General features: G+C 39.6%; 1 protein-coding gene across 1 annotated transcript; it reads right to left on the bottom strand.

Moving 5' to 3' along the window:
- Positions 1-2,933: 2,933 nt before the first annotated feature.
- On the bottom strand, positions 2,934-15,705 carry LOC137095914 (serotriflin-like). The gene is made up of 7 exons (XM_067463206.1): positions 15,646-15,705; positions 14,633-14,746; positions 11,091-11,181; positions 10,847-10,992; positions 8,509-8,603; positions 6,358-6,446; positions 2,934-3,055 (listed from the first exon to the last, which is right to left on the bottom strand). Exons 1-7 carry the CDS (start codon positions 15,703-15,705, stop codon positions 2,934-2,936), a joined length of 717 nt encoding a protein of 238 aa, XP_067319307.1.
- Positions 15,706-16,370: the final 665 nt, after the last annotated feature.

The raw sequence follows: 16,370 nt of genomic DNA, 5'->3' as shown, positions 1-16,370 counted from the left end.
ATCTTCTCCAGCCCTCTTCAGCCAGGCAGTAAGACATAGTCAAAGCCCTACAGAGAGAGAGAGAGCTATCCAGCCTCAGTTCAAAACTCTCCAGAGAAGGAAACTCCACTGGAAGAGAGTCCCAGAGGGCATCTGAGTGCCCCCTTCCAGGGGCGGCTCAACCCATTACGCAAAGTAAGCATTTGCAGTATAGTTGATATTGCCCAGGGGTGCTCTTGAGGGAAAATAGGCCTTGACATATGCGAGTTGTAGTTACTGGGATGTATAGTTCACCTACAATCAAAGAGCATTCTGAACTCCACCAATGATGGAATTGAACCAAATAGGGCACACAGAACTCCCACGACGAACAGAAAATATATATCAGTGATTGGTTGGGGAGGGGGGGGGGCGCCAAAATACTGTTAGCTTACCGTTGAAAATTACCTATGGCCGCCTCTGCCCCCTTCAGTCAAGCAAGAAGACAGATAAAGCCCTTCCAATAGACAGCCATCCAGCCTTACTTCAAAAACCATCAAAGGTGGAGACTCCACTGTACCCTGGTGAGTCTATACTTTATAAAATTTGGAAGATACCCCTAGAGGGCATCTAGACCAGCCCCCTTCAGCCAGGCAGAAATGACAGTCAAATCACCCGATTGCTCATGCAGGCATGATTTGTTGATTGCATTGCAGTAGTTAACACTAAAATTGACCAGTTTCTAATTCAGGAATGAAAATCTATTGACCAGGATGGTTGTGATGGACCCTGTGGAGCAATCATGGAGGAAATGATGTAAGAAATAACTGTAGGGCATGAGAAGCATAAAGGGAAATATTCCAAACCCCGTTTGCATTGTATTATAATAAATGTATAGATACATACATTATTTATTTATTTATTTACAGTATTTATATACTGCTTTTCTCATCCCTGGGGGGACTCAGAGAAGTTTATACAGAGATAATGGCAAAATTCAATGCCTTATATACGTAAACCAAATCACAAATCAACACTATATAACTAAGCATAAAATATATTATACATGAAATGTAAGATCATACATAATATATAGGTAAAGGTATAGATTTCCCCTTGACATTAAATCTAGTCGGGTCTGACTCTGGGGGTGCTGCTTATAAAGATATTGCTATTGATCAATCCCGCATCGCTGCCACCAATCTGTAATGCAAGGGAACACTCTAGCTGCCCAAAATATTAAAGGTGTTTTTAAGACCACCAAGCACTGTGTCTTATTGTTTCTTCTTTTAAAAAAAAAAACAGTTGAGGCTGTTTAAGGAACTATAGCCACAAAGGCACACTTGACTCAGGCTTTTAAAATTTTGAATAATCGATGAAAGTTTATTGATAAAAACACAAGAAAGTAAGTGCTGTTTAATATCTTGGTTGTTACAGAGAAATTTTGGCTTTTGTCTTGAAATGCGTAATGGTTACATATAATGGTTCTGTCTTTGTTACAATACAGAGATTTTCTTCTCTTCCTTAACAAGCAAAACCTAACAGGAACTGAATCTCTGTCAAGATTACTTCTGTAGCTTAGCTACCCTAAACTATGGCCTATCTAACGACAATCCAGCTATGTTCCCCTAATAGCTGTTCCCGTTTGCTACAGCTGACTTTGCTGGCAAACCTATGGCAAACTGCCCTCTCCTAACTATCTCAAGCACGAACTTCTAAAACACCTTCTCTCTTTCTACTCTAATCTACAACTCCACTCTTTCTCACTGAAAAGGCTCTTTTTCCCTCCAAGTCTCTCTAAACTCCGCCCCTTTTCCTAAACCAATCCTGGCCGTTCTCATGCTGACTCGGGCCTAAGACACTCCCCCTCTCTAAAATGGTGCCTTCCCTGATTTAAAATGGCTACTGCTGCTTTTGCCAGGCCCACCTAAGCTGTAAACTAGCTGGCAGACTTCTTCTAGGCCCTGCCATCCAGGCTGAAAAAGGTAAGGGATCTTTACACTGCTTATCTCAGTGTCTAAGCTGAAGAGCCGTCGTTGTCCGTAGATGCCTTCAAGGTCTTGTGGCCGGCATGACTGCATGAAGTGCCGTTACCTTCCCGTATGGATCTACTCACATTTGCACCTTTTTGAACTGCTATGTTGACAGAAGCTAGAGCTAACAGTGGGAGCTCACCCCGCTCCCCAGATTCAAACCTCCAACCCTTCTGTCAGCAAATTCAGGAGCTCAGTGGTTTAACTTGCTGTGCCACCCAGGGACCCTGGCAAAGACTGTACTTGAATATTTTTCAACATGTTGTCTGGAAATCTTTGAGGGCATAGAGGAAGTGATCCATATATATATGCATGTATATGTATATTGTATAAAACTCTTCTTGAGGGTTGGTTTAATCAGCAGTTTGCTAATAAAACTGAATGATCATGTTGTGAAAGGATGCGTGACTAAAAAGTGTAGCATCAACACAAACACTTTGGAAAGTTCTGGATTAGAGGGTCCACTGTATAGTCCTTCAGATAACATGGACCTCAGCCCTATTGTGCTTTGCATATTGAATTGAGCTCCGAAACACATTGACAGCTGAGTAATTGTGTTGCGAAATGCGCATTTCTATAAAACACAGCATGTCATCAACATGAAATGTTTGGATAGCTCTGTTGTAATCTATATTTTGGATTTTGATATGTTGTATCTATTCTAGAAAAAAAATGAGAAAATGTATAAATTTTCTTTATTTCCCACTAATATTTCCATATTCACATTAATTTCTAAAGCAGAACAATCAATAAAGGACAATCCTGGGTTGATACATTTCTTTTATTCTCTATACAACTTATCTTTTAAAAAACTTTGGGGAACATTCTTTTAAAATGTAAATTGCTGTCAAATTACAAGTTTTGACTAGTATTGTCTTTTAATATTGAAGTTCTTCCTTCTTAAATTAAATAATCTCAAAATGATTTTAAGAGTGTTTTTTTTTATTTTCTACAATTGCAGGTAGCTTTACAATTATGCTTTACCACTTCAGAACTGCAACCTTGGAACAGTTTTATCAACGTGTCACATCGCTTGACAGTGTCCATATATTTGCATGAGCTGACTGAAAAGGATAAAAGGAAAACAAAACTAAGTGCAAAGTAATATTTCCAACTTGCTACTTAATTGCACATAGTATAATACAGAATAATACAATACAGTATAATACAAGGCTCATTTAGGACCTCATCACATGAGGGGGAAATCCCGGCATTATGGCTGGCAGCTGCTGCTTCTCCATCATACATGGGGAAATGTCGGCCCACGACTTCATCTCGCAGTAGCCCCATTGTTACTAATGGAACACGGGGAAGGTATCCTGTTGGCGGTGCAGCATCCTACCACGCCATCACCTGAGTTCACCCACAGAAGTCAGCCTATGTTATCTGATGGGTGGTGTACCATGAGTGAACTGGGGCATAAGCATCTTAGGATGCTTATTTTTTCACATGTGATGAAGTAGTTAATCTAACCCAAAATATTTGCGTGCCCCACTCTGAAGCCTTTTGCCCTGGAGGGACCTCAAAACACGTATAGCAGCTTGAACTGAATCTGCAACAAGCTGCTATAGAACAAGGTCACCCAATTGTTTGTAACAGTAATATCAAATTTTATGTCTTGAATTATACTACTGTTAGTTTAAACTCATTGGATCCTACTCAAGGTGCCCTAAACGGATTGGGCCCTGCCTGTCTTCGTGATCACATCTCCCTCTAAGAACCCGGCGTGAACTTTAAGGTCTTCCGGGGAGGCCCTCCTTTCGCTCCCACCACTGTTACAAGCACGGTTGGTGGAGACGAGAGAGAGGGCCTTCTTGGTGGTGGCCCTCTCTCTGGAACGCCCTTCCTGGAGAAATAAGACAGACCCCATCCCTCCCCTCCTTTCGTAATAGCCCGAAGACCTGGTGGTTTAAACAAACCTATGAGAACGACTTGTTCTAGCTCTGCCCCAGATACTGTTGAAATTGGCCATATCTTTTTCTACCAATTACCCAGGTCACTTTCTTCTATTAGGCCCTAGAAATGTACAGCCATAGACTCTACCTAATTTCCTGGGCTCTCTAAAATCGCATTAGCCTGGCCCGGCATTTAAACTGCCTTGAACAGGCAGGATTATTTTAAATATATGTGCTATTGTGGTTGTTAATTTTATGTTTATGCTGTTTTCTTTGTATGTATTGATTATGTTACTTGGAAACCACTCTGAATCCCTTTGGGGAGATAGAGCAGTATATAAATGAAGTTTTGTTGTTGTTATTGTTGTTGAGTTTGCCTATTTCAAAAGTATGTCATTTCTAATTATTCCATACGCCAAAAAGGCTTTGAGCAGATTCTAGTCCAAGGCTTAAATTCAATTTCTAATCCCAGGGCTGCAAGGCACCTTTGTTATTGACTTCCCACCTGGCCCCAACATCATCCCAAAATCTGTCCTATCAACCTCTGTGAATCTCAAAACATGCAAATCTGTAAAACTCCAGAAGTTGAAATTTTATTTTGTATTTTTTGTTAATCTAGTTTTTATAGGCCCTAATATTTTTTAGGCCCTAGACACTGTGCCTAATGGATAATGTGGCCCTGCCTAGTCCCAGCTATGCAGAGCTATTAAATTACTAGTGCAATGGAAAGACCCCTGTCACTACTTGTCCCAGTTGGGCAGGACAGTCCCAATTTTAAAGTCCTCCCAATTTTAAAGTTATTTTCAAGATTTTCTTCTAGTCTTCCCACTCACAGATTCATAGAGTTGGAAGAGGCCACAAGGACCATCCAATCCAACCCTCACACAATCAAAGCACTTCAGGCAGATGACCACCGAGCTTCTGTTTAAGAGACTCCAGAGGCTGTATATTCCACTGCCAAACAGTTCTTACATCATGAAGTTCCTCCTAATGTTTAGGTGGATTATTTCCCCCTCCAGTTTGGATCCACCCCTCTGTCTCCTAGTCTCCAGGGCAGCAGAAAACAAATGTACCTCCTCATCAATATGAGACCCTGTCAAATATTTAAATATGGCAGTCATATTCCCTTTTCAGTCTTCCTTTCTCCAAGCTAAACATACCCAGCTCCCTCAGTCATTCCTTGTAGAGATTTGTTCACCTTTCTCTGGACACATCCCAGCTTGTCAATATCCTTCTAGATTTGTGGTACCCAGAACTGGACACAGGATTCCAGTTGACGTCTGACCAAAGTAGAATAGAATGGAACTATGACTTCTTAAAACTCGACCTGTACTGATGCAGTCTTGAATCAAATTGACTTTTTAAGCTGCTGCATCAAACTGTTGTCTCATGTTCAGCTTGTAGTCTACTGAGAGCCCACTCAGACAGGCCCATATCTAGGGACCTGTCTGGGTTTTTACTGGAGATGTCCGAATGAATTAATTAGGAACAAACCAGGGTTTCCCTGGTTTATTCAGAATTAATTAAATACCTGGAAATATCCAGATCTTAAGATAAGACCCAAGTCTTACCAGGTGTGGGCCCCATGGGGATTGGGCTTGAGAATTTTCCCATTCAGACCCCAGTCTCCTGGTGCATCATTTCCTCCTGCCCTCCTGACATGAGGGGGAAGTTATGGCGGCCAGGAGGTTTTACGTAATTTTTAGGGGAAAATTGGGAGGCTTTGAAATGGCTGTATGTCATCCCAATTTTAATTGGGATGGCATGTAACCACCCTCCCCTGGAATGCCTTTGGGGGGGGGGGGCAGGGAGAAATGGGGACAGGAAACTGCCAAAACTAGTTTTTAAAATCATGCTTTGGTGATTTTGGTGCTGCCTGGAAGCTCCCTAAGACTCCTAGATCTCTTTCACATGGGCTGTTTTCAAGCCAAGGATCACCCATCTTATATCTGTGCACTTTATTATTATTACCTAAGTGTAGTACTCTTGGACCAGTTCTTCAACACGCTTCTGGAATGAGCTTCGTGTATTCCAAGTAGACTGGAACATACTTAGTCCTAATCTTTTTTTTATACTGGTTTCTAACCACTTCATTGGATGTGTTGCAATAGCAGATTCCCAGATTAGTTTAGTGTTTACACCTTATTTTTTATTATTATTTAATATTTAATGGTTATTTTACTTAAGTGATATTTGTCTTGACTGTTCTAATGTAGCACAAAATCCTATGTAAAATCATACTACGTATTTTTGACATTAATATTGAAATTTGAATCTATACAGAAAGTCTTTACTTTCTCCTTGTTAAAATTCATTTTGTTAGCTTGGGCCCAGCTCCCTGATCTCTTAAGGTCATTTTGGATTCTTCTGTTCTCCCGGTGTAGCTTTCCCTCCCATGCAGATGGTCACAGTTATCTTAGAAAAAGATTAATGATATTCAGATAAGATAATTTATATCATCGGTAACCTACTGCAGAGTTTATCCTCACAGCTGTCAGGGCAATCTCCACATGGTGGTCCTGCTTCGTAGGGTCTTAGTAATTCTTTTAATATATTGCCTCTGAAATCATGGAAGAACATAGGATAATGGTTATGAAAATAAAGAACAGGTCTTTAAAATGAAAAATAAAACAGAATCATTCTAAATCCAGAGTAGATTCAACAAAACTCACAATACCTTTTTGGAATGACAATAGGATAGGATTTACGGAAAATTATTTCCATGTGTGTGATGATAAAATGGCTGTGTATATCCAATTCTACTTCCTAATATAAATTCAAATTTAATTTGAATTGTTTTTCAAAACAGAGATTGTTCTTTATGTTCTTAAAGTTTAACAAAAATAGAAAAATTGTACATTGCATGTATATGTGCCTTTAAGTAGCCTGTGGTGACACTTAGTTATTCACTTTGCCAAGTCCACCAGTGATTCAATGTAGTCTCCCACCCAGATACTAACCATAGGTTACCCCACTTGCCTTCCAAGATCAGATAGCATCTGGTGTCTTTAGGTATGCAAGAATAAAATCCACTGAACTTAATTCTCACTGCTAGTTCCTATTCCCAATAAGGAATATATTCTCAGCTAAAGAAATTGGGGCCCCAGATTTGCCACCACAACCCCCTCAACCCGGCTGGTTTTGGACATATTGGAAGCTCCAACAACACTGTGCTTTCTCTATCCTTTGTAAACTGACAGTAAACTAGGCATAGACATAATGACTTTACAAGATCTAGTTTAAATACATGGAATGTGTTGTACACAGACCTGCTACTACAGCTAGTTTAGAAAATATAGGTCCTTTCCCCATTCCTGTTCCAGGAGAGACTCATGGTAAAATTAAAGAATTGACTTTTTCTGTGGGCACCTCTTTACCTGGAGGTTTCGTATTCTACTACCAGAAAAACAAATCTTAATTCTCCCAAGGTTTTTGGTATTATAAAGAGCTGTCTATTGTCTATTAGGGCTGGGCGGTTTCGTTTCGTTAATTCGTAATTCGTTAAAAATTCGTTATTTTTTTTGTTAATGAAGCGATAACGAACCATTCTGGAGCAGCTTAAAAATGAAACGAATTTCTCAATTAGTTTCGTAAATGCTTCGTATTTTGTTATGTATTCGTTTCGTTATTGGTTTGAGGTCGTTTCGTTATTATTTCCGCATGTCTGGGGCAAGTTTTATAGTTGTTTTTTGTTTAATTAGTGAAAAAAATTATAATATCACACCAACAGTCAACAACAGAGGGAGAGGGAAGCTTCAGAAGTTTTTTTAGCGTATTGCGCGATCGCGGCTGCCATTAACGAATCGATTCGTTATTGTTTCGTTATTGTTTTGTAATTTTTTTTACCATTTACGAAATTTCGTAAATATCGAACTTTTTTTAAGGAAAATTTCGGAATTCTTTTAAATATCAAAACGCAAAATACCCCAAAAAATGAATCGATTTTAGAAACAAATTTTTCCATTGTTACCCAGGCCTATTGTCTATGTGTGATACTCAATCCAGATTGGTAGATTCTGGCAGGAGCCAAGTCTGTGTCACCAGGACTGAACACTTTTACTTTGAGCTTTTCTAAATTATGTTTATTTGTAGTATTGATATAATTTTTATTTTGTTAGAGTGATTGAATCAACCTTCCCTCTGTTTTGTTTTATTGTCAGCAACATTCAAAATTCTTCGCTGTTAAGAAGTGGCCCATAAATCTAAATGAATGAGTGAATGAGTGCAAACATACATGAAAATTGTACACATGAATGCCACATTTTAGGGGAAATTGCATATACAAATGAAAAAACAAGAGATGCTAGCATACAAAAATCATGTATAAGGAAAATTTCTTATACACACACACACACTGGGGAAAATGTACAGAAAATTGTTTAAATTATTATACATATAAAAATGTACACAAGTGCATTTTGAAATGTTGAAGAGCAAATATTATCATGGATTTTCTAAAGCTTAAAGAGCTTCCTTATTCATCTACAGACTGGCAAATGGACTCCTGCATATACAGATTTGCTTTCTCTAGTGAAATGCACTCTGTGTGTGCATTTGCATATTCAGAGAGCACTCTTGAACCAAGTAAATGAACAACATGCTAATTCAGAATGGATACTTACGCAGGACAGTAATTGCACAGGAAGAAGTAGTTAAACTCATTATTTGGGCAGAAAGCATATGCACATCCAATTTGAAATGAATTATGCCAAACAAGCTAGGAACATTAAAACAAAAAACAAACAAACAAACAAATCAAAACATGATCTTAAGTCCTGGCTTCAATAGATATTTTGGATTCTACACCATATAATCATGCTATAAATACAGTGGGTGTCCATATAAGTGGTAAAGAGACTTTAAATTTCCTACTTGACCGATGTAACAGTCTTTTGGGCTGCAAAGGTCAATAGCAAGCTAGACAAATGGTCGGCAGCTAACTTTGAAACCAGCCTAGGTCGGAGTAAGCTACTGACCATTTGTCTAGCTTGCTGTTGACTTTTGCAGCCTGAAGGACAGTTGCATCTGTCAAGTAGGAAATTTAGGTACCGCTTATTTAGGTACCGACTTTGCAACTATAGATCTGGGTCAAAGGTTGTATTTGGATGTTAGGAAGATCATGCTTCTGGGGAAAAGTTTGCCCTAATACAAACCACCCTGAATTGCCCACAGGCTGAGAAGATCGGTATATAAATACGGTAAACAAATAAATAAATATTTGGGACCCTCCATGGCATCTTCCTTGGCCACGGGTTTTGGTGTCTTTGGGGGGTCTTGGGCTTTTGACAACACCATCGCTGTGCTAAGCCCTTTAACATTTAGTTGAGCATGTGACAATACGTTCAAATGTTAAATGGGAGACATTTAAAATGAAGTGGGATTATGTTTTAATGTCCCATACTGGGCCCAACCAGAGATCTCTGCCTGTATACACTTTAAGTAGGATGTGATGGATCTAACCTTTTGCCAGGAGGCCGGAGCCTGGAAAGTCAGTAGCTGACATGTTGAGAGATAGGCAGGAGAGCTAAGAGGCAAGAGGGAAGAGTCAGCCGACTCCTGATTGGCTAGAGCAGTCAGGGGAGGAGTTAGGTTTTAGAGGGGAAAAAGGCTGTGTCTTTTGACAAGCAGGAAGAAGAGCTTTAAACATCGTAGAGTGAAGAAGTATTTTAGGAAGAGGGAGCTGAGAAGAATTTAGACAGGGAGAGAGAACTTTTGAAGTGAGCCTTGGGGTTAGAGCATAGGAAAGGCAAAGGTTCCCGAGTCACTGTACAGAGTAGGGTCAGTGAAGGAAAGCCTGGTTTGCTCTGTGAGGCAGTCAGTAGGCTGTTCTCAGGGACACACTGTGTCAGTGTAGTGAACAGTGTGAAGCAAGGAACTCACAAGAAACAAAAGTTAAAGTCTTAAGAGAAGACTGTTTGTCTAACCAGCTAAGCCTCTGAAATGCATTACGCTTATGTACCACTCTTATTAAGAGTTGATTTGTTCACCAAGTTTAAAATAAACCTGTTTCTAATTTTCATCTTAAACTGGTGTCTGCCTCGGTCTGTCACTCTCAATAGATCTCAGCAAGCCTAAAGACAAATCCATTTCAGTCCAGTCAGCGAAAGAAGCAGTCATTACTGAAGAACTAAGGGCTTGAACAAACTTTACCTATTTCACATTCACACTTATGTTTTCCTCAGATATTAATTGAGGTGGTGGCGGTGAATCTACCAATTATATCAGTAATTAACATTGTTAATACAGTTGGTCATTTGACAATATTGCTGAGGTGGGATAAGAGAGTCTTTCCCCCTCGTCATAGTCATTTATCCTTGTTAAAGTAGTGTCCAGCTGAACATGAATACTTCACACTGGTGACCAGAGGTGTGAATAGTTTGTCCCCCCTGCCCAAGATTGCCGTTTATCCTTATTATATAGGATATTTTAAGTAGGCTAAGTTGCTTGAAAATCATTAAAGACATACTGAGGATTAGCACCAGGATCTATCTACCTGTTTGCATAAATGGAAAATGGCCAAGTTTAATTCTGGAAGATACTCTTTCCTTTTGCATCTTGGATCATCATTAGGGCCTAGTTGCTTGTGCTTAAATATGAATCCAGCACTCTGCATTCACGAACAGCATGCAGCCCCCAAGGACATTTTGAACCTGAACAAGACTTTCAAATTTTGAAAGGAGGCTATTTATTTTTAAAAATAAAGACACTCCCCACACCTTTAAGCTGAATTTTGGTTTACTTCCTGGAGTATAAAGTTCCTTACCTTGGCCTAAAAGAGCTGAGAGGGTAGCAAAAAAATTGCAGAATAACACCCACCCCTCTAAAGTGCCCGGGAAGCATTTTGAGATTTTTTCCCCCCAAAAGGAAACAAATTTAGGAAATGGTGATGCAATTAAACAGTTTAGCACACTGACAACCATTGACATCAGTTCAGCATGTTAGATGTTTATCATTTCATACCTGAGTATAGACAGAAATATCATGCTTTGGATCAATTGCACTAATGCCATACTTGAAATTAACTCCTGTATCATTCCACATGTAGACTATATCTGTCCAGAAGTTGGCTTGTTTTGATTGCAAAACAATCTGATTACACATGATGTCTGCAAGAGGAGAAAATATGGTTTATGTCTAAGCATGCAAAATCATTAAAATAAAATATTATTGCAAAATAATATCCTTTGTTTCTTCCTTCACTTACCATCCACTAACAACTCCTCTTTGGGGCTCACTGCTCCTCGACATTTTTCAACTGATCTTTTAGCATGTTCACTAATTGTTGTATTCCATTCCTTCATGGAAAAAGAAAATCACATTTTAACTCTACAACAACAGCAATCCAACTCCGGTTTGAGCTACAGGGCACAAAAAAGACTTTTCTAGCCAAGCAAACAGGAGCTTTAAAATTAGTTCTGCAGGCATAGACCTACATCTCCCTCTTGAATTGGAAAAAAAAAAGGGGGGGGGGGTTACACATCACTTATCATGAACAGGGTTCCTTTTGCAGCTAGGGAAGTATTTTGCTCAGATACATTTTCCCAAAGCTAGCCTAGGGTCAGAGAAACGAACACTGGATACAGATATTGTAGATCCACATTTTGTTGTTGCTGTATGCCTTCAAGTCATTTACAACTTTGTGGCAAGATTTGTTCAGAGACTTGAGAGAATAAGATTTGCCCAAGGGAACTGATGCCAGTCTACACTGCCATATAATCCAGTTTATTATTTCAGATTATTTTATTTGAACTTGATTATATGGCAGTGTAGACTCATATAATTCATTTCAAAGCAGATAATCTGGATTGAGGAATGGGATTACACGGCAGTGTAGATTCAGCCCCAGTAGGTGGAATGCATGACATGAAAGTGTGAAGAGCAAACCACAGACCCCCTATTACAATGCAGCCTGAGCCCTGCCACATGCACAATGGAGGACCTTCTCACAATGACACCAGAGGCACTCCAAGTGACTAGCTACTGGTCAAAGGACATTTAGTATAATGCCAAGTTTTTAACTTTGTTTGTGTTTTTAAATACATTACAACTGTGCCCTCGGTTCACTTCTGACATGATACATAAATAGTAGGGCTGGGTGGTTTCGTTCGTTAATTTCGTAATTTGTTAATAATTCGTATTTAAAGTGGCTTACGATCCGATATTGAACCATTCAGGAGCAACTAAAAATCGAAACGAATTTTTAAAATTTATTTCGTAATTGTTTCGTAATTGTTTCGTAATTGTTTCGTTATTATTTCCGTATGTCTGGTGCAAGTTTTATAGTTGTTGTTTGTTTTATCAGTGATAAAAAAATAAATTATCACACCAACAGTCAACAACAGAAGGAGAGGGAAGCTTCAGAAGTTCCCCCTGTCCCATTTGGAGGGTTTTTTAGCGTATTGCGCAATCGTGTCCACCATTAACGAATCGATTCGTTATTGTTTCGAAATTGTTTCGTAATTTCTGAAATTTCGTAAATATCGAACTTTTTAAAAGAAAAATTTTGGAATTCTTTTAAAAAACGAAACGCAAAAACCCCCTAAAACGAATCGAGTTTAGAAACAAATTTTTCCGTGGATGCCCAGCCCTAATAAATAGAGATTCATAATCTGTTCTCTAGCGTCCTAGTCCTACATTCAAACCACTATACCACACTGGCTTCCTGTATCCTTATAGTAGTGTGCAAATAATTTAAAGGCATATTCTGGAACTCTCTACCTAAAGATATCAGACAAGCCCCCACCTTGGCAGTCTTTCGAAGGAGTTTGAAAACATGGCTGTTCCAGTGTGGCTTCCCAGAATGAAGGAAATAATGCCCGATCTGACCAATTTCATTCCATATGTCCTCTGAAAGCACTTCATCTATCCGTTGGATTGATCCCCCCCATATCACTCTTTAGAACCCCCATGCCTAGACATACTCTACTCCAGTGGTTCCCAACCTGGGGTCCCCAGATGTTTTTGGCCTTCAACTCCCAGAAATCCTAACAGCTGGTAAACTGGCTGGGATTTCTGGGAGTTGTAGGCCAAAAACATCTGGGGACCCCAGGTTGAGAACCACTGCCCTACTTTGCACACACCCAGGGTTTTAAAATTTTAATCTACATCTGGCCCTGCAACAATGTTTTTAAATCTTTTGTGTGTTATTGCTTATATGTTTAACTGCATTATTTTGTGTGTTGTTGCTTATATGTTTAACTGTATTATTTATATTGTTTTATTTGCTTGCTTCTTTGTTGATGTATTGTTGTATTTGTATTTGATGGGCTTGGCCTCATGTAAGCTGCCCCAAGTCCCTTCAGGGAGATGGTGGCGGGCAGGCCTGTAGCGAGGGGGGGGGGGTTAGGGGTTCAACCCCCCCAAATGTTTCAGATTTGTTTAAAAAAACCCAGTTTGCTCATGAATTTTAACTGGTTAACCAAATCCCCATGCTAAGTCTATGAGATGCAAAAAATTAAGAGTCCCTCCAGAACTGCAAACACTATCTCAGGCAAATATTTATTTATTTATTTATTATTCGAACTTATATGCCGCCACTCCCCTGGGGCTCCGAGCGGCTTACAAGAACAGGCTAAAATCGAACACAATTTAAAAACAATTTAAAACAATTTAAAAACAGCAATATCAGAGATCAAAGTCCCGTCGAAACAGATATGTCTTACATGCCCTGCAGAAAGCTGATAAGTCCCGCAAGGCACGGACTTCAGGTGGCAGAGTATTCCAGAGTGATGGTGCCACTGCTGTAAAGGCTCTGCGTCTGGTTGCTGTTAGACGCAAGGTCTTGACACTGGGAATTTCCAATAGATCTTGGTCCTCAGAACAGAGAGATCTCTGGGGTTGGTAGGGGGTGAGGCTCTGGGGTTGGTAGGGGGTGAGGTCCCTCAGGTACATCGGCCCCAGACCATGCAAGGCCTTAAATATTGACAGTTTATTCACACTGTCATTACTTGCAGGAATAGCCGATGTAGTGAAGCAACCAAGTTGTGTGTGTGTGTGTTGAATGCTCTCATTAAGGAGCCCCCCCCCCCCCCGCAAAATTTTCAACCCCCTCCCCCGAAAATTTCAACCCCTCCCGAAATTTTTTTCTGGCTACGGCCCTGGTGGTGGGGTATAAATAAAGTTTTATTATTATTTATTATATTATTTTCTTTTTAATATTGTTTAGCTCCTTTCATACAAATACATTCAACCCCAATTTTTAGTATTTTATAAATTATATTCATTTTTATAAGCTCTGGAATTATTATATGAAGAATAGTGAGCCGTCAGAGGGAATGCCCCCTTCCCTGTTCTGTGCTGGATTTTTTTAAAAATTGTCTAATTTTGTGTGCAATTAATCAAACCTATATAGACTCAGTTACATACCAGCGTATTTTAGAAGGGCCACTTTGTTGTATAAGTATCTTCCACATTTCACTTGATTGAAGCAAAACGAAATTTAAAACACATTGGTTAAACATATCTTTCATCATGTCTCATTAAAATGAATTAAATTATGGAAGATTGTGCAATTTACAGATGCATACTGGCTTTTTTTTCATTTATCTAATGTGGGTATGTTTGTTGTTACTTTTTTTCTTTTGTGGATAACTTTACAAGCCCATCTTCTCACATATCTGGCCACTAGTTGATGTCAAAAACCTTAAATTATAGTCCTAATTGTATTAGCTCGACAACTTCCAGCTTGCAGGTTGTAAGTAGGAACAGCACATCTGCAAATGCCGCAGCCAAGTTTTTGCATCTTACCATTTTCATCATATTGCGAGCAGTCGGATACACATTTCTCCTGATGTTATTATGATTGTCAATAATTTCCTTCTGTTGGCTTTCAGAGATATTAGCAACTAGGCCGTTGTTCATCTGAAGGTATAGACAAGCATTAATGCAATGGATTATTTTGACTCAAAATCATCCCAATTTTCCTCCAAAAAGACACTTGGGGAAGTTGTCCCCTTCCCCTCTTCCCAAGATGCTTTGCTCAGTCACATGGGACAAACCAGGAAGCAAAAGAGCTCACAGATCAAGGTGAATCGAGATTATCTGCCTGGAAAAGGGAATAGGATACTGGGGGCCAGGGAGAGACAGATACTCCACATCCCCAGGCTGTCTAAGCCTGAGAAGCATGCAATGGCTGTGGGGACACAATATTGGATCCTTCATAGGCATTTGGGATGGCTGTCCCAACACATGGAAAATTCCAAATTCTAACAGTATTTAGTGTCTTATCCAACTGGAGGTCAGCTGTGACCAGCAGTGCTGCGGAATTAAAAGAGGCACGAATGGAGGGCAAAAGAAAGAAATGTGCCAAAAGGGAGGTGCATCAATCCAACCCTGACCGGGACCGCCTTCCACCTGGAAACCGATATCCTCACTGCAGGAGAAGATGCGGATCAAAAATAGGGCTCCACAACCACCTACGGACCCACTGCCAAGACACCACATCTGAAAGATAATCATCTTCGAGCTACAAGGGATCACCAATGGAATGGAATCCAAGGTTAACTCGCGTCAGCTTGCAGGCATTGTGTGGATGCACACAGGCTAATGCAATTCTATAGTGAATTATATGGTAGTGTAGAACCGCCCACAAAGTTAATCATCTTGAATAAATCCTTTAGAGTACAAACTAAAAGTCAAAATAGATTCATCACCCCATTGACATCACACAGTATGGTAGTAATATGACTGATATCCACCAAGGACATAGTAGGTGCCATTTTGTGGTTGGGGATTGTGGCAATTGTTCTTGAAATGTTTACCTGTCCTAGAGTTTCCTGTAGCATAGCAACCAAAGGAAGGAGAAGAATCTGAAGTAGCATCACTGGGGAATAAAAAAAAATCAAATATAATTGAAATTAATGTATAATTATAAAAAACAAAATAAACCCCAAAGCCATGTCAGGTGTCTTGATGTCATGATCTTGGATCTATAACTCTTGCAGACGGTACTAACAGTATTATTAATATTGTAGAACAGGGGTTCTCAAACTTTTTAAACCAAGGGTCATGTCACAGTCCCTCAAACTGTTGGAGGGCCAGATTATAATTTGAAAACAACATGAATTAATTCCTATGCACACTGCACATATCTTATTTGTAATGCAAAACACTTAAAAACAATACAATGATAAAAAATGAAGAACAAATTTAATAAATATAAACTTATTAGTATTTCAATGGGAAGTATGGGCCTGCTTTGGTTGATGAGATAGGATTGTTGTTGTTGTTGTTGTTTGTTGTTGTTGTTGTGTGCTTTCAAGTCGTTTCAGACTTAGGTTGACCCTAAGCGAGGGCCGGGTAAATTACCTTGGAGGGCCGTATCAGGCCCCCAGGCCTTAGTTTGGGGAACCCTGTTGTAGAACATTGTAAAGAGGATAAACAGAACGATACCATGTATGGCGTTGCTTAAAACCAGGGATGATTTGGAACGGAGAAAAAGCCAGTGCCATGGAGCTATACCCCCCTTCCTTGTGCCTCACTCTCC

The sequence above is a fragment of the Anolis sagrei genome, chromosome 1, assembly GCF_037176765.1.
Source record: "Anolis sagrei isolate rAnoSag1 chromosome 1, rAnoSag1.mat, whole genome shotgun sequence".
In the NCBI taxonomy this organism is placed as follows: Eukaryota; Metazoa; Chordata; class Lepidosauria; order Squamata; family Dactyloidae; genus Anolis; species Anolis sagrei.
This window is presented reverse-complemented; position numbering and strand designations above follow the sequence as displayed.